General features: G+C 42.3%; 1 protein-coding gene across 1 annotated transcript; it reads left to right on the plus strand.

The window, feature by feature from the left end:
- The first annotated feature begins 1,704 nt into the window (after nucleotides 1-1,704).
- LOC116915239 (zinc finger protein with KRAB and SCAN domains 3) lies at nucleotides 1,705-17,325 on the plus strand. The gene is made up of 6 exons (XM_032919631.1): nucleotides 1,705-2,031; nucleotides 7,892-8,366; nucleotides 9,569-9,716; nucleotides 9,967-10,049; nucleotides 10,468-10,591; nucleotides 15,605-17,325. The coding sequence occupies exons 2-6, from the start codon at nucleotides 7,950-7,952 to the stop codon at nucleotides 16,510-16,512; spliced, it is 1,680 nt and encodes a 559-aa protein (XP_032775522.1). The 5' UTR covers nucleotides 1,705-2,031; nucleotides 7,892-7,949; the 3' UTR covers nucleotides 16,513-17,325.
- The last annotated feature ends 1,025 nt before the right edge of the window (nucleotides 17,326-18,350 follow it).

Genomic DNA, 18,350 nt, shown 5'->3' on the forward strand with positions numbered 1-18,350 from the left:
AAGTGCATGCTGACGAGAGCCTGATATAGCTGTCTCCTGAGGCTTGGTTAGATCCTTACAAACACAGAGACTAATGCTAGCAGCCAACCATTGAACTGAGAACGGAGTCCCCAGTGGAGGAGTTAGAGAAAGGACTGAAGGAGCTGAAGGGGTTTGCAACCCCATAAGATCAACAATATCAACCAACTAGACCCCCACCCCAGTGCTCCTAGGGACTAAATTACCATCCCAAGAGTACATAGGGATGGACCTATGGCTGTAGCCATACATGTAGCAGAGTATGGCCTTGATGGGCATCAGTGGGAGGAGAAGCCCTTGGTCCTGTCAAGGCTTGATGCCCCAGTGTAGGGGAATGTCAGGGTGGGGAGGTGGGAGGGAGTGGGTGGGTGGGTAGGGGAGAAAAAATGAGGAAGAAAGTAGAGCACTGCTGGTTCATAGCCATTTACATTTGGAATTTGAAATATATCATTTCACTATTTTTGGACAAAAATAAATGGTTAGGCATAAATGAAAAAAAGTGCAATTAGTAAATTTTAAAAAACATTTCTCTCACTTTTATTTCTCTTTTTCATTCAGTTTCTAAACAAACATTTTTTTATGCATTTCCCTAGGACTTCTTTGTGATGATACAGCAAATACAATTTTCCTTTTTCTTGACATCACAGAGATGTCAAACTATACAAGGACTCATTCTTTTGCTATCTTCCTTTAGTTGTCCTTGAAAAAAAAAATCACATTTTGAAAGTCTCTTGGTGCTAGCGTCATCTTTCCTGGATAATGTAGCTACCACCACTGATCCGAGATGCTTCTCTTTACAACAAACAGAGACCATCACTAAAAACCCATCTGGATCAACAGCTCATGGAGGTCCCAGCCTCAAAAGATACATCTACATCATGTCTCCTGCATCTATGGCTCAGAGGACACGGAGGAAGAAGAGGCAAAAACAGATTGTAAGAACCAGAATCCAAGGAAGCCAGCTGTGAACCAGTGCCTCCGAGAAGTGGATGCATAACAAGACTGAAATAATGCAATATCAATAGGCAATGCCAATATCATTAATTTGAAAGGGGATAAAATTTCACAGGGGGCCACACCAAACCAAAGAACTATTGGCAACTACTGACTGCTGGGAAATAGAGAATTAGTCTCTTCCTGGGATGAGCCCTCTTATTAGTTGTCCAATGCAGCCTTGAAACCTTGAAATCATATACACACAAACAACAACAACAAAAACAACTTAGCCAGTAGAATATATACGAATATATACATACATATATGTGTGTGTGTGTGTGTGTGTGTGTGTGTGTGTGTGTATTGCTCGTGCACACCCACACACCTGAATATAGCAATAATAAAGAAAAAAGACTATCAGCTTGAGAGTGAGGGTAGGGGAAAAGACTGGAGGGAGGAAAAGGAGGAGGGAAAGTGATATAATTCTACTTCAGTTAAAAATTTTTCTTTTTAAAATTCTTTTTACGAAGCAACCACGAAGAGGAGGGGACAGATTGGAGGAAATAAAAGGAGGAGAGAAAGTGATGTGAGTCTACTTTTAAAAGTCTTTTTACGAAGCAACCACGAAATGGGGGTGGAGGATAGAGAGAAGGGGGGTTAGGGAGAAAAGGGGGAAGGCGAATCATAGAGTGTCGCTGGTGCCTAGAGAAGCCGGAAGTGCTCTGTGCCCCGCCCCCCGGGGTCGGACTTTCGACACTTTTGTGACTGCGGGGTGCTACGAGGTGCTGCGTTCGCAGGTGGGTTCGGGTTCCCTCCTGTTACGGTCCTCCTGCGGGGGCCGGCTGCTTGCGGGTGGTGGGGATGGGACAAAACATCTTCCTCTGCGGCCTAATGGCTCCGGGAAAATAAACTCCGTGGCTACTTGGGCCGAGCGCCGGACAGGGCCTCGGGCGCCTCGCCTCAGGCCGGTTCCGGGTGTCTGGTCAGTCTCAGGGCGTTTGGCGATGGGATTCTCGGGTCTTGTACTTAAGCTTTGAAAATGGGAGACGTCACAGTTTTGCTTTTCCTGGAGACAAGGTCAGTTCCAAGGTCTTTATTCTGGGGTACTGGAAGAGAGCCAGAACTTTGAAATCGGGTTGCCTGGTCGAATGTGGCCTCTGCTACTTGGTGACTTCTCCCAGTCCCTTAACCTTTCGGTGTTCTGCTATTTTAGGGGATAATAATATCGTCTAACTTACTGGATTGTTGTGAGGAGTAAATGGCTTCATTTGTGCAGAGGTGCTTAAAATAGTACCAGGCACGGGGTAATCTGCACAGTGTTTTAAGATAGCTGTTATTATTACTGTTGCTATTTCTAACTAGGACAGCACTTTCTCTTCATTGATTAGCCTTGGTACTGTCTGTTGTCTTTTGAATCTTAAAGCTATTTACCAGTTCTCTTTTAATGACTGACTTCTGTATTTTAGGAGGGGAAATAAAACATTCTGGAAAAGATCCTATCCCACAGCAAAGACTTTGTTTTGTGTAGTGTCTTGTGATGCTCAGACTCACAGAATTTTAAAATCTTGGGGATGCCTTTTTTTTATTTTATTTTTATTTTTTTAGTGGGAGGAAGAGCTTGAGAAACGGGAGGAGCATCTAACAGTGAAGAAGGATAAGGACCCTGGTGTAAGCAGACATTGCTGTTTTGCTCGGTGCTGCGAACCTGCCAGCTTTCTGACCCTCAGCAAGAATCCTCACCAGCTTGAGAATCACATGGATGGTTGATAGATATGACTGATGATAGGTAGATCAGTGGTAGATTAGAGATCAGTAGATCTGAAACTGAGTTCACACTAACACCCTTTGTTCTTTTTACAGGTGTTTAAAGCTAATATTGACCATATACAGTTGACCATTGTCATTGAGTTGATGCCCTTGGGATCTTTGAAAATCCTTTCATCTTCCTTCTTTTTCTTAAGAAATTTGGGTCTTTAACCTCCTCAGGGTGTACAGGGATCCCTGGAGCATTCTTTTCTCTATTTGTAACTTAACAAAAAACAAAAACAAAAACAAAAACCTTGTCTTTGGTTTACTTATTTGGCAAATGCTTGTGTTGGTAAACAATCTTCTGATCCTGTACCTTTGTACTCTGCCCAGTTAGTGAGACTCCAGATGGGAGGGCTGATGAAACGTGAGTGCATGAAATGATTGTTAAAAATGTATCAGTGTTCATTTTTCTCCCTACAGCTTCTCCCAACAGCACCACTCCCTTTCAGCCTCAGATCTACTCTTACCTCCCTTGGCCCCAACAAAATGCTTTGGACTGTACTCAGGAAAGAAAGAAGATAGGATTTTGTCTACTATTTAAAATTACATTAGTAAAGATTTAAATGTAAGTCAGAGAGAAACTTCATTTCACCTGTAATAGTAGGCCCACCATTCAGCCATAAACTTTTAATCGTCTTCAGTCATGACTTACCTGCCTTTCCCCTTTTCTTCCCTTTCCTCCATCTGTCCCCATCTACCTCCCTTTTCCTTTCTTTTCCTGCTTTTCTTCCCCTTTCTTCCTTTCATTCTTTTTACAGTAAACTAGAGGCCAAGACATCAAATCCTTTCATCTGTAGGCACAGCAGTGCTATAAAGTAGGAACTTTAATTTAAACATACTATCGTGAGCCAAATTGACAGTAATTCCTTAATATTGCATTCATACTTTCCTGATTGACCCACAGGTATCTTTTTATAGTTAAAACATACTATATTTAAACTACGTAGTATGTATACAGTCGCTGTCCCTTGATAGTCCACCTTCCTTTTGCTTTCTCTTTAAAAGTAACATTTATTTGTGGGAGAACTTGGTTTTCATTATTCTCACATCAGTTGCTTTATTCTACTGATACTTTGAAAGGAAAATCTTATCTTTAGCTTCTTAGTTCTCAAATTTGGTTGCATTTGGATCACACAGTAAGTTCTCAGATACTGAAGCCTGTCTGTGACCCACTGGTTCAATTCACCTTGGCTGCTCAACTATTAGGAGGCTTTAAAAGTTTCCCAGTGGTTCTGTTGCATAGTATAACTTTAATACTTTGTTTTTACCTGTACATGAGTTCATGAATCTAGAGGCTTGATTAAATTTAGGTTTACTTTTTGAATAAAATATTATTTCAAATCTCTTATGACAGCTAATTAGGAAGTATTTTCTGATTCTTTGTAACACTTGATAAAATATTTACTCAGGTGTGATGGTTCACAATAGTACTATCAGCTCTTGGGAGGTGAGGCAGGATTGCCAAAAGGAAAAAAAAAAACAGAATTAATGAGTCAAGGTTACTGAACTTCCATCACCTGTGTTATCCCATAAATCATAGAAAATTGGACTGAGAAATAGAAATTCAAGTGGGCATGGACTTGGAACTGTCTTTCCCTTAGTAATTCTAGCCTTTACCTGTTCTGATGTTCACTGAGTAAAGACAGATGAGCTGCTCTCTCAGTGTACCCATAGAACTTTGCAGTCAGTGCTAGTTTGAATCCTTCAGATTTAAAGGAATCAGATCTTCTGTCCCTTTTAGTGAGCCCAGGTCTCACAGCTTCTAGGAAGCTGAAAACTGAGGCACTGATTACTTAATATGTGACATTTCCAAGGCATGCATCTGATAGTGATGGGGAAAGATTATTTGTAAATGTTGTCTTATCACAGTGGCCATGCTCTTACTCAGGTGGGCTTCTCAGCCAGCCTTCTCTGGCATGGATTATGCCAACTTCAGCTCCCTGAAGAGGCACATTGGGACAGCCACTGATTGCCTATTTAGCACTTACAGCTTTTGAGGTTCCACAGTGAAGGAAAAGGAAAGTGCTTCTTTTACTCATTCTGTCTGGGTCAGAGGTCTCCAGTCTGTCTGCCCGTCCATCTGCTGTCCATTGTCCACCTGTGGAAGTAAGCCTGCCATGCCTGCCTATGCACTCTGGAGGCAGCCTTTGTCCTTTCCTCCTTACCAGGTGACTCTTCTCTCTGCTCTGAGTTTTCTGCAAGCTTGTAACACCGAGATGTATCAGCCGGTTTTCCAGTTTTGAAGTTTACATTTGTGTGTGTGTGTGTTGTATGTTTGTGTTCCGATGTTTGTGCATGTGTGCACACTGGTATGTGCACACATGTATGAACATGGAAGCCAGAGATCAGTATTGAATGTCTTCTTCTATTGCTTTCCACCTTTATTTTTATTTATTTATGTTTTTTGAGACAGGGTTTCTCACTGAACCTAGAGCTCACCAGTTGTACCCAACTGGCTATCCAACAAACTAAGGATTCTTTGATCTATTCAGCCCAAGTGCTAGAATTACAGATGCATGCACCACATGGTGTTTGCCATGGTTGCTGAGGACCTGAGCTCAGGCCCTCAAGCTTGTGTAGCAGGCACTTTACTGACTAAGCTGAATTCCTAGCCCCTACATTTGGACTCTTACAGTAGTAGTTTATAGTTCCCAAGGTGACATTTAGCAACTCTGGAGTTGTTTGATGCTATTGTCACCTAGTACACAGAGACCAGGAGTGCTGCTAAACAGTCTAGTAATTGTCAGATAGTCCCCTCTTTTTTATACCATACAGGTAACCTCATTTAAAATGGCTGAACTTGAGAAAGATGGCCTTGGAATAAATTTTAGAAAAAAAGGCATTTGCGTCTATTCAGTCTTTTCTCTTATACAGTAACAAATTTATTCTGTTTCTACTATAAATACCCGAGAAATAGAAAAACAAGGTGAGAACCACTGTTTTCAAGAAACTCAAAATCCAGGGGGATAGACAATTATTTATTTATAGTTTTAGTACATAGCCTGAATTGCTCTAGATTTCACTATGTAGACCAGTCTGACATTGAACATGCAGCTGTCCTCCTGTCTCTGTCTGACCAGTGCTTGGATTACAAGTATTCTCCATCAAGCCTGGCTGACAGGTTTTATTTGACATTCCCAAAGTTCCGGCAGGGGACATGCGTAGAAACTAGTGCTAGTTTGAATGGAAACATACTTGTTCTGGTTAGGAATTTTAGATCACTGTCTATTCAAAGCTTGGGAGGATAGGATAGAAAAGTGTGTGTGTCCATGCATTTGTGTGTGTTTACTAGGCTGTAAACTAATGCTAATAGCTATGAGAATAGAGACACAGCAGATCTTAGAGACATTCTGGGGTAGAACAGATTGGAGTAACTGATCCATATTGAAACTGAGTGAAAAGAGGCAATTACATGATTATGAGGATGTCTATGGGTAGAGCTGCTGCATGTAGAGAATGCTGCAATGGGAAGGTGGGAGACAGCACGAGAATTAGTTTTGTTTGAAGCATATTTGTTTGTAAAATTTCCACTTAAAACTATATGGGCAGCAAATCAGGATAGGGAGCAAGAGTCTTTAAGAAATAGGAGCTAAATAAAATCTTACAAGTGACTCAAGAATATGGGGTGTGGGGTCAAGAACAGAATGCTAGAGCCCACTCTTACTTAAAAGGAAACAGGCCAGTAAACTTAATGTTAATGTACTACTTTATTAGTTGACATTATTATACTACTCACCACATGCTAACCACTGTTCTCAGTGCTCACAACATTTCTATCTGTTGTCTCTAACCTGTTTACATATGAGGAAATCAAGGCACAGAGATGTGTGCTTACCAAGGTTACCCATTTGGCTGTAGCCAAACCAGAATTGAGACCAGGAATCTTAGCTTGGGGGTCTACATACCTAATCAGACTGAAGGAGGGCATTGAAGAAAAAATAAGGAGCCAACAGAAGAAAAGAAGTCCCATAACCCAGGGACAAGAGAGTTTCTAGACACAAACAGTAACTTCAGGCTGGTTACCTGAGCAGCCATGGAACGGAGGAACTGAAAGAAGCTTTTTTGGCTATTAAGACGTTTGATCTACATCTGTGTTGAAACCTTCCAGAAAGAAAACTAGAGCTGGGGTCTGGAGGGCTTTGGTCTTGAAGGGGTAGCAGACTAGATGAGTGGGATCATTTCTTCATGGAGATTTCTCTGATGCTAGCTTGACAATTACACAAGTTTAGTCTGCATGCACCTCATTACTACCTTACACTAGTACACATTGTTTTCCTAAGCAAACTGCATTTTTCATATACTTTTGGTCTCTCTATGGATTTGAATAAGCAGGGAACACTAGTCATGCCACAGCCTGAATGCTATCCTGTTTGGAATTTCTTTTGCTAAATTACTCTATTATTTTTTAATTCACTCTCAAGTTCTCTTGGCAAGGACAGAATACAGCCAGATTCTTTGCCAGGATCAAACATGAACAGATTTTCTCTAGTTTCTGAGAGGGTCCATAGTCTCTGAAATTCCACCAACTAGGCCTCCACTGCTCACATATTTCTGGCGTTCTGGAATTCCAAACTCCCACCACAATGGTCTGTTAAGCTTTACTTGTATCCATAGGGTACCCTTCACTTGCAAATTGTTGTTCTCTTCACAAACCAGTCCATAGTTGTAAGAAACACATGGTCAAGTTTATCACAGCAGTGGCCTCTGCTCTGGACTAGTTACATTAGTTACTTTCTTGTGATGACAGAATACCAACAGAAGCAAACAAAAGAAGAGTTTATTTTGGTTGACAGTTTGAGGATACAGTCCAACATAGAGACAGCTACTCGCATTCTGTTAACTGAGGAAGCAGAGAGGAGCGCTAGTGCCCCACTTGCTATCTTTTTGGTTGGGACCGGAGCCCGTGGAAACATGCCACCCGCAGTCATGGTGGATCTTCAGTCTTACGTTCAGTCTCTCCAAAACACCCTGACAGACATGTCAGACAAGTCCCCCAAGATGGTATAGAGACGTTTGAGCATGGGGATCTCCTCAGCTGCTCCCTAGCAGTTTCTTTGGGGTCCTAGGCCTAGGAGGAGGGAAACATTTGTAACTACAGTGGCTTATAGTTATCTCCACCTCTCAGTAGTCTTTTGCAGAAATACAACTCACAGCTACATTGAAACAGGAGAACTGCTTGGTTCGGGATGGCTAGAGAATCAAGGGAAAGCACAACCCTGGACTCACACTCTGCAGAGGACCAGATGGAGCTACTGGTCATAAAGGTGGAACAAGAAGAGGTCTCCCCATTGGCAGAGGAGACCAGTTGGCTGGGCAGTCCTGGGCCTGACCGCTCCCGCCAGCGCTTCCGTGCTTTCCGCTACCCAGACGCAGCCGGGCCCCGGCAGGCGCTGAGTCGGCTCCGCGAGCTCTGCAGACAGTGGCTGCGGCCAGACATGCACAGCAAGGAGCAGATCCTGGAGCTGCTGGTGCTGGAGCAGTTCCTGACCATCCTGCCAGGGGAGCTGCAGGCCTGGGTGCGCGAGCAACACCCCGACAGCGGGGAGGAGGTGGTGGCACTGCTGGAGTACTTGGACAGGCAGCTGGATGAGACACCTCCACAGGTAGAAGGAACAGGTTCAGACCCATAATGCCCTGTGCCTTTCAGAAACCTCAAGCAAGATCCAAGGGAGACATTGCTTAGAGCCCTCAAAATCTCATTCTGTGCTGGGAACCTGAGGCAACCAGCGAACTGACCCAGGGTTGGGCCCTTCAGAATAATTAATCGCATAAAGAAAAATAAAAGGACTGTGGAAGAACTCAGTCCTAGTGAGGCTGGGGTACAATGTGTCGAGCAGAGTGGAGGAAGGTTATATATGTATGTCTTACTCATGTGTTGAGTTCTTACTTACACAAGGACAGGTTTGAGCACTGTGGCAATAGGCACAAACGACTTTGTAGTTGTTTTATTGGCTTGTCACATGTAACAATATCTGCAGCTTGGTGGTAGTTCTGTGGTGCTTATACCATGTTTGTATAGTTCCAGTTGACAGTGGTGGGGAATTCTATGGTTTTCTTAGAATCTAGAATCTAAAGGGGTTGTTTTTGGATTTGGGATTTTGTCTTTTTCCTATCCAGATTTATGGATAAAATTTGTTTAAACCTCTGCTAAAAGCAGGCCACGTTTAACTTCCATCTTCTGGCCTGTTTCAGCAGACAATTTCCTCTCTTCATTCCCTAGTGCTTTTGTATCAAGAGAACTCATGGCCTTCTAACCAGTGACCAAGACCAAAGTTCTGCACTTGGGAGTTATTTCCTGTCTTCTTTAACAGTGAAAATTCACCACAGTTCTCTGAACTTTATTCTCTATAAACAACGTGGAAGGGCTGAACAGAAGAGAAAGGAAACTGACTTTGTGATCTAGAATCAAGCCTGCATCCAGCAGGACAGGCCATGCCTTCCTTAATGGGTTTCATGAATCTTACTGGTTTCACCCACTCAGTAGACTACACTAGAAATACCGTCCTCAGTTTTCTGATAAGAAATTTGCAGGTGATGGATTTACATCACCAATTTCCTAAAGTGGTTCATAAATCTATGTGTGTATAGTAAGCATGGAATGAGTTGTGGAAATACTTACCTACCTTCCATCTTAGCTTTGCTGTTCAGTAGCATGATTTTGGATAAGCTTCTCCCTTATGAAGTAATTGTTTATATTAAATGAGTACATATTTGTAGGATTTGGACACAGTGCCAAGCTGATAGAAAGTACTTTAGAAATGTCTAATAAATAGATGGAAAATAAAAATAAATGAATGACTTCTAGGTTCCAGATGATGACGATGGGCAGGAACTCCTTTGTTCCAAGGCAGTACTGTTGACATCAGCTCAAGGCTCAGAAAGTAGCCAGATGGAGTCCATGGAGCCTCTGCTTAAGCAGGAGTCTTTGGGATCCCTGCCCTCAGAAGTCAGAGGTTAGTATTACTAGGCTTTGTGGGTGTTTTTGTTTGTCCCTCCCCTTTTGTGGTGGTGAATGTGGTGAATCCAGGACTTGACATATGCTAATAAAGTACTTTTGCATATCTTCAGAGGGGTCTGGTAGCAATCAGGTATTTGGAAAGGAAGACATTCTATAAACTTGTATTTGCATAAATTTATTAGTCAAGTTTTTAAACCTAGGTTTTACAATGCAAGAAGGCTGATGCTATTGTGAGTCTCATCCAGAGCTTCTTTTTGTTGTAGTCACCCAGGCAGGGCATTGTGGAGAAGATGGAGTGACAGCTACCAGGCTCACATCAGAGCTGCAGGTGAGGAAGAGCTGTTCTCCCTCCTCAACATTGTAGTCTAGTAGTGTGCTTCTCCCCACTCATCTCTATCCCTGTCCTAAATTCTCCAACCAGTTCCTAGTTGGGATTCAATTTCTTTATCCATCTCAAGGTTTGTTTACTGTTTAACTTCAAATAGCATTTAAAAAATTATTTAATACTATTCTATGTGCATTGGTATGAGGGTGTCAGATCCCTTGGATCTGTGAACTGCCATGTGGGTGCTGGAAATTGAACCCAGATCCTCTGAAAGAACAGGCAGTGCTCTTAACCACTGAGCCATCTCTCCAGCCCTCACACATTCTTGAGGCCCACCATTTGGGGGTGGGATAGAAAGGCTGTGAGCTTGCAGCCCAAGTATTCCCTATTCCATCTCTTTGGTGGAATTTTATTCTTTTAGGGGCTGCTGAAAATGGAAGATGTAGCCCCAGGCCTTTCCCCGAGATGGACAGAGCAGGATTCATCTCAGATGAACCTCTACAAAGATGAAATGCAGGAGAACTCTGGCAGCCTGGTTTCCCTGGGTAAGACTGATGGGTACTAATTTCTTCTCAGGCTTCTTGCTATGTTTTATGTAATAGAACCCACTTCCCCTGTTAGGCTGTTAGAAGCTGTTGGGTTCATTATGTTTGAAATTATAAACACACTTTGAAACATTGTTATTGACTAGCTCCTTACTGCTTGTAATTGTGGTTCTTTGTCCTCTGTCTTAGTTAGGGTTTCTATTGCTATGACAAAACACTATAACCCGAGCAACTTGGAGAAGAAAGGGTTTGTTTCAACTTAACAGTTCCATATCATAGTCCACCATCAAAGGAAGTCAAGACGGAGCTCAAAGCAGGAGCCTAGAGGTAGAAACAAGCTACAGAAGAGTGCTGCTTACTGGCTTGCTCCTCATAGCCTAATCACTTTGTTTTCTTGTGTACTCCAGAGGCACCTGCTCAGGACTGGCTTTGCCACAATGAGCTAGGTCTTCCCACATTGACTGTTAATCAAGGAAATGGCCCTACAAATTTGCCTACAGGCCTGTCTAATAGAGGAATCTTCTCAATTAAGGTTCCTTCCCTGAAAAGTCTAGGTTTGTGTCAAGTTGACAAGAACCAGTAGCGCACACTCCGAGTGTTGTAGTGACAGTGAACAGGATAAAGCACAGAGTCTCCTGTATTGTTCTGGCTCAGAGGAAATACCAGGGAATACTGAGAGTGCATATGTTGAGGGTGCATATCTCACAGGGACAGCACACTTGCTGAGCATGCATGAAATTATGGTTTCAATGAACTGCAAGAAAAATTTCCTCCTTTCCCTTCGCGTTCCTATCCATGACTAGTAAAAAGACGGAGGAGCCTATCCACAAGAAATGGGTTGTTGAATCACAGTGTGAGAGTTAGAAGCAACATTAGACACGAGTTATAGGCCCTGACCCTAAAGGCAAGGCCACAGAAGGTTATCAGACTTGTCAAATGTCACATGCTTGGTAGCATATGAGGGCCTCCAGTTTTTCTCAGAGAACTGATCTGTTCTGGTGTACCTGCCACTGCCAGGGCACAGTTTACCATAACTACCTTTGTCTTTGTCCTAGTTAGAGTTTGCAACAAAACACCATGACCAAAAAGCAAGTTAGGAAGAAAGGGTCTATTTAGCTTACACATCTACATTGCTGTTCATCACTGAAGGAAGTCAGGATAGGAACTCAAACAGAGCAAGATACTGGAGATAAGACTGGTGCAGAAGCTATGGAGAGGTGGCTTGCTTTCCACAGCTTATCTCAGCCTGCTTTCTTATAGAACTCAGGACCACCAGCCCAGGGATGGCACGACTCACAGTAGGCTAGGCAATTCCCCAGCAATCAAATTGGGAAAATGACTTACAGCTGGATCTCATGGAGGCATCTCCTCAACTGAGGCTCCTTTCTCTCTGATGACACACAAACACATCCTTATTGAGCTCCAACCTTTCCTTTCTGATTCATTCCCAAGATACAACATTAAAATCATTGTCTTGGTTAGGGTTTTACTGCCGTGAGCAGACCCATGACCAAGGACAACATTTAATTGGGGCTGGCTTACAGCTTTGTTAGTTGAGTCCATTATCATCAAGATGGGAGCATGTCAGTATCCAGGAAGACATGGTGCAGGAGAAGCTGAGAGTTCTACCTCATCATCTGAAGACCGCTCCTACATGGTTAGGAGGAGGGTCTCAAAGCCTACACCCACAGACATACTTCCTCCCAAAAGGCCACATCTGTTCCAACAAGGCTACACCTCCAAAAAGTGCCACTCCCTGGGCCAAGCATATTTAAACCTCCACTTGCATGAATATCTTTAAAAATCCCAGTTTTTTAAAATCCAAGTACATTAAACTAAAAGTCCAGAGGACTAGAGAGATGGCTCAGCAGTTAAGAGCACTGGCTGCTTTTCCAGAGGTCCTTGATTCAATTTTCAGTAACCACATGTTGGCTTACAACCATCTATAATGTGATCTGATGCCCTCTTCTGGAATGGAAGTGTACATGCAGATAGAGCCCTCATGTACATAAATACATTTTTAAAAAATAAAATTAAAAGTCCAAAGTCTTTCAGCTGTGGGCACCAATAAAAATCAAAATTAAATTAAATACTTCCAAGAGGGAAGAATCAGGGCACTGAAACCATTTGCATCAAGCAAAACCAAACCAACATTATAAATAACTCAACATCCAATTATCTGGGATTCACTCCAAAGGGATCCCAGAGTCACTTCTCTGGTTCTGCCCTCTGCATCACACACATCTTCTAGACTCTTGCTGGTTCCATTCCACTGCTGCTGCTTTCTTGGTGATTATCCCATGGTATTGACATCTCCAAAATGCTAGACTCTTCTGTTGCAATTAGGCTGCACTTTTACAAATAGCCTCTCATAGGCTCTCTTCATGGTGCCAAGCTTCAAATTCTTTGCATGACCCCTTCAGTCCTGGGCCTTCATTGCTACCAAATCTGCACCTTCACCAATGGCCTCTCACAGTGTCAGCTCTTCTCCATGACCCCTTCATGCCTTCAAAACCAGTACCACCTGGGTGACTTACATATTACCATGTCTAGCTGCTAGCAATATGTACAACCTCGACCACCTCTGGAACATACCTTCCAAGTGCTAATTCTCAGAAAACACTTCCCAGAAGATTTCACCGCAGTGATGCTGGCCTACCCTTAATCACTGCTAATTTCTTACCTACAGCTAACCAGCATCAACTGTCCCAGTAAAACAAAGGTTTCACTTCAGTGGTGCTGGTCTCTTGTTAATTGTGGCTGACTCTTAAACCCCAGCTGACCAGAATGACAGACTCTTAATTCAAAATGCTCATCACACTGAGCTCTCAACACTCAATGGCTTTTCTAACTCAAAAGTCTTCCATAATCCTCCCAAAAACATGGTTAGGTCTGTCACAACAGTACTCCACAAACCTACTACCAACTTATCTTAGGGTTTCTATTGCTGCAATGAAACATGATGACCAAAAAGCAAGTTAGGAAGGAAAGGGTTTACTCAGCCTACAATTTCACATTACTGTTCATCACCAAAGTAAGTTAGGACAGGAACTTAAACAGTTTAAGATTCTGAAGGCAAGAGCTGATACAGAAGCCATGGACAAATGCTGCTTACTCAGGCTTGCTTCCCTTGGCTTGCTCAGCTTGCTCAGCCTACTTTCTATCCAGGGATAGAAACACCCACCATGGGATAGGCCCTCCTCAAGTGATCACTAATTGAGCAAATGTCATATAGCTGGATCACCTGGAGGCATTTCCTTTACTAAGACTGTTTCCTCTGATGACTCTAGCTTGTGTCAAGTTGCCACAAAACCAACTAGTACAGTCTTTATCACAAATAGATGTGAACACTGCAGAAATCCTTTCACTTGTCCTGTTTTCTGTTTCTTCCTCTGTTCAGTCCTTCTCACATTTGTTCTAGTTTGTTTTCTGTTGCTGTAATAAATACTGTATGACCCAAATACTATGACTCTTTGAGGGAGTAAAGGGTTCATTTTTATCCCACAGTCTTTCATTGAGGGAAGTCGGAGCAAGACAACTCAAACAGGAAGCTGAGGGCAGGGACTGAGGCAGAGACCATTGAGAAATGCTGCTAACTGGCTTACTCCCTTACTTTCTTCTACAATCAGGACTACCTGCCTAGGAATGGCACCACTGATAATATACTGGGCTCTCTCACATCAGTTATTAGACAAGAAAATACCCCATAGACTTGCCACAGACCAATCAGATGGAGGTGGTTCCTCAATTAAAATACCCTTATAGAACTAAGTGTCAAATTGACAAAAAGTCACCAACACAAGTTAGTTGATCCTTGTCAAATATATCCATTATTAAACCATAACCTTTCCTTTCTTGTTTATACCCAAGAACTTATGTTAATATTCTAATATAAAACAGTATAATTTAAAAAAAAAAAAACTCCACACTTTAAAATTCAGAATCTTTTTTAAGTTTTGGTTCCTGTGAAATTAAGAACAAGTCAAGGACTAGAGAGATGGCTCAGAGGTCAAAAACACTGGCTGCACTTACAGAGGTCCTGAGTTCAATTCCCAGCAACCACATGGCGCTTATAACCATCTGTGATGAAGTCTGGTGCCCTCTTCTGGCCAGCAGGCATACATGCAAGCAGAATACTGTATACATAATAAATAAATCTTAAGTTTTTTTGTTTTTGTTTTGTTTTGGTTTGGTTTTTTTTTTTTTTTTTGTTTCTTTTTTTTTCGGAGCTGGGGACTGCACCCAGGGCCTTGTGCTTCCTAGGCAAGCGCTCTACCACTGAGCTAAATCCCCAACCCCTCATAATAAATAAATCTTTAAGGAGCTGGAGAGATGTCTCAGTGGTTAAGAGCACTGACTACTCTTCCACAGGTACTGAGTTCAATTACATGGTGGCTCACAAACACCTGTAATGGGATCCAACACACTCTTCTGGTGTGTGTCTGAAGATAGCTACTGTGTACTCATATAAATAAAAACAGATAAATCCTAAAGAACAAGCCAAATGATTTTCTCCAACAGGAAAGCACCGGGGCATAAAAACAATCACATTTAAGCAAAGCCAAAGTCTAGCAGTATAGCTTCAAATCTTGTAGATCAGCATTCAAGATCTGTGATTCACTAATGGAGTTCTGGCCTCCAAAGGGCTTAGCTCTATTTCTCTCCAGCAGAGAAAGTGAAGTATTTAACCTTGGGTACATGTCTTTGTCTTTGTATTATTACACCTTTGGGGTCCCCTACAACCACCACTGTGTATACACAGGAATCCTTAGTTCTCACTACTTTCTCTCACTCCCACTATTCCTGGTTATGCCCTTCTTCCAACAACCCCATTTTTGCTTCCATACCTCTGTAGCTATTCTGTTATCCTCATTTTTCTCCCATTCTAATTTCTGCACTTAAAAGCCTAACCTTGCTGAACATACAGACCTTTGTAATTATTTTCTCTATGATATTCATCACAGTGCTCCTATGCAAAGCATAATTAACAATTGTTGGCATTTGTGTTTTCAGATGAGAACATGCAAACTAAGGTTAGGGACTTGCCTCCAGCTGAAGAATACACAGAACAAAAGCCTGAGCAGACAGTGTGCTTCCTGGGTGAAGACACTGTCCAGATTCCTACAGGTACAGAAGCCAGTGAGCAGGAAGGCAAGTTACAGACAACACAGAAGAATGCCACGGGAAACAGGCGGTTCTACTGCCGTGAATGTGGGAAGAGCTTTGCTCAGAGTTCAGGCCTAAGTAAACACAAAAGAATCCACACTGGATTGAAACCCTATGAATGTGAGGAGTGTGGCAAAGCCTTCATTGGGAGTTCAGCTCTCATTATTCATCAGAGAGTTCACACTGGTGAGAAGCCATATGAGTGTGAAGAATGTGGTAAGGCCTTCAGTCACAGCTCAGATCTCATCAAGCACCAGAGAACCCACACTGGAGAAAAGCCCTACGAGTGTGATGACTGTGGGAAAACCTTCACTCAGAGCTGCAGCCTCCTTGAACATCACAGAATTCACACTGGGGAGAAGCCATACCAGTGCAACATGTGTCCCAAAGCCTTTAGGCGTAGCTCACATCTCCTGAGACATCAGAGGACCCACACTGGGGATAAAGATTTTTTTGTTCCAGAACCTTACTGGGAAAGTCAGAGTAGGGTGGAAAGCCATTGGGAAAATATTGAGACTCCTGTGTCTTATCAATGCAATGATTGTGAGAGAAGTTTCAGTAGGATTACAAGCCTTATTGAACACCAAAAAGTACACACTGGTGAGAAACCCTTTGAATGCCAGACCTGTGGAAAAGGCTTCACCCGACCTTCATACCTTATTCAACATCAGAGAAGACACACGGGGAAGAAAACTTCTGTCACAGTGACCCCTGCTGTACATTCCGAAGTTGGTGTTCAACTGTCATTGAACTGAAGCCGCTCTGGAGCTCTTAATGACTGCAGAAGTCATAGGCTAGGGCTCTATTTAATAATGTACATCCTCAGATATTAGGAATCTGACTAAGACTTATTATCTTCTACATTCTAGAAGGTGACTATAAAAAAAAAAACTTATTTCATAGGAGAGTTGTCTGCAAGGGTTCTAACCTATTGGAATTAAATGGGCTTCCTGACTGTCAAATTGCCTTCCCTTGGCCTGCACTTCCTGTCTCTTGAGGGAATGGTTATGCTTTTTTTGGGAGGGGTGGGGGTGGGGAAGTTACTCTGACCCTTCTTTAGGCTAATGAGCCCTTCACGTGTGGTCAGACTTGGAACTCTTGTGTCCTGCTTTGTGCCTTGTATACAGGTGCTAACAAACATTTATTAAATATACTGGTGAGATTTCCTACATAGCTCTGAAAACCCATTATCTGGAAATTCTCACCAAGGCCATTTGTATATCTTTGAAAAAGAAGATAATGTTTTAGATTGAATCAATGTAGTACTGCTTTGTTTTTGTTTTTTGCCAAGTACCCCAACTTGGCAGGGAAGAGGTGAAGGTGAGGTTATTGTGCTAGAATTCTTTAACTCTTTACCTAATTTAGGAATTCTGTGAGAGTGCCTTAAATAGCTTTCTTAGCATTAAGTCATTGTGAATGTGCCACCCATGGAATTCCACTAATATTTTTTTCCTGTTAATTTTATTACTCTTGAGAGAACAGAAAAGAAAAGAAAAAGTTAAAAAAAAAAAACTTTCCTACTCATGTAGTGTGAAAATCAGTTTCAGAATAAAGTGATCAATGTCTAAGGCTCAGCCTCTTGGTTCTCTCTTGGGTGGTTATCTAGGGCCTATCTGAGAGCTCTTGCATCCTCTTATGTCATAACCACTGTGCTAACATAGTTAGTCCATATGGTCCATATATAGCAGAGTTACTCAAGGATCTGGTATGTGTGGGGCAAGAGTTGGCAGGAACTTCACTACTGAATAAGCAGCAGCTGGTCTCTTGACCTGCTGTATTTCACGCTGTTCAGTACAGGGAGAGGGGTTTCATAAGTTATACTCCATAAGCAGTGCTACTACTAGCTGTGTCTTTGTATGCCCAGCTTCCCAAGGAAGAACTATCAGCAGATGTTTACCTATCTCTTACTGTACTGCTGAGGAATTAAGTATGTGAACACTCTGGCTTGGCTCTCAGTCTTTTATTTAAGAGTATTTTAGTAGTCTCACTTAATTCCAGCACTTGATAAGCAGAGGCAGGCAGATTTCTGAGTTCAGGGTTCACCTGAACTACACAGCAAGTTCCAGGAGATTCAGGGCTATGCAAAGAAACCCTGTCTGCAAACGAAAACAAAAATCATTTCAGTGGAGTGCTGAGGAGATGGCTCAAAAGTTAAAAGTGCTTGTTCTTGGAGATAAACCATGTTCAATTTTCAGTACCCACACAGTGCCTTGAAACCATCCATAACCCAGTTCCAGGGGATCCAACACCCTCTTCCAACCCCAGAGAGCACCACACACTTGGTGCACAGACATACATTAGAGCAAAACACTCATATATAAATCTAAACATCTTTTAAAAGAGAGTTTCAGGAGCATGGCATTTAATGTTCTACTTTTCTCAAAGGTTCTCTTATAACACATATTGATAATAAGCTGCACAAAGCCTATCCCCGCTAAGTTCACACTTTGGCAAGTCAATGCATTCACACTACATATTTAAAATTGCTCGCTTTTGGATCCAAAATGTGTTGACTAAATCACCTGTAACCAATGCCATTACACACAGTAATTACTTACTTTATGTTCATTCTCAGTAAGTCCCCTCTGCACCC

Source organism: Rattus rattus, chromosome 14, assembly GCF_011064425.1.
Source record: "Rattus rattus isolate New Zealand chromosome 14, Rrattus_CSIRO_v1, whole genome shotgun sequence".
Lineage (NCBI taxonomy): Eukaryota > Metazoa > Chordata > Mammalia > Rodentia > Muridae > Rattus > Rattus rattus.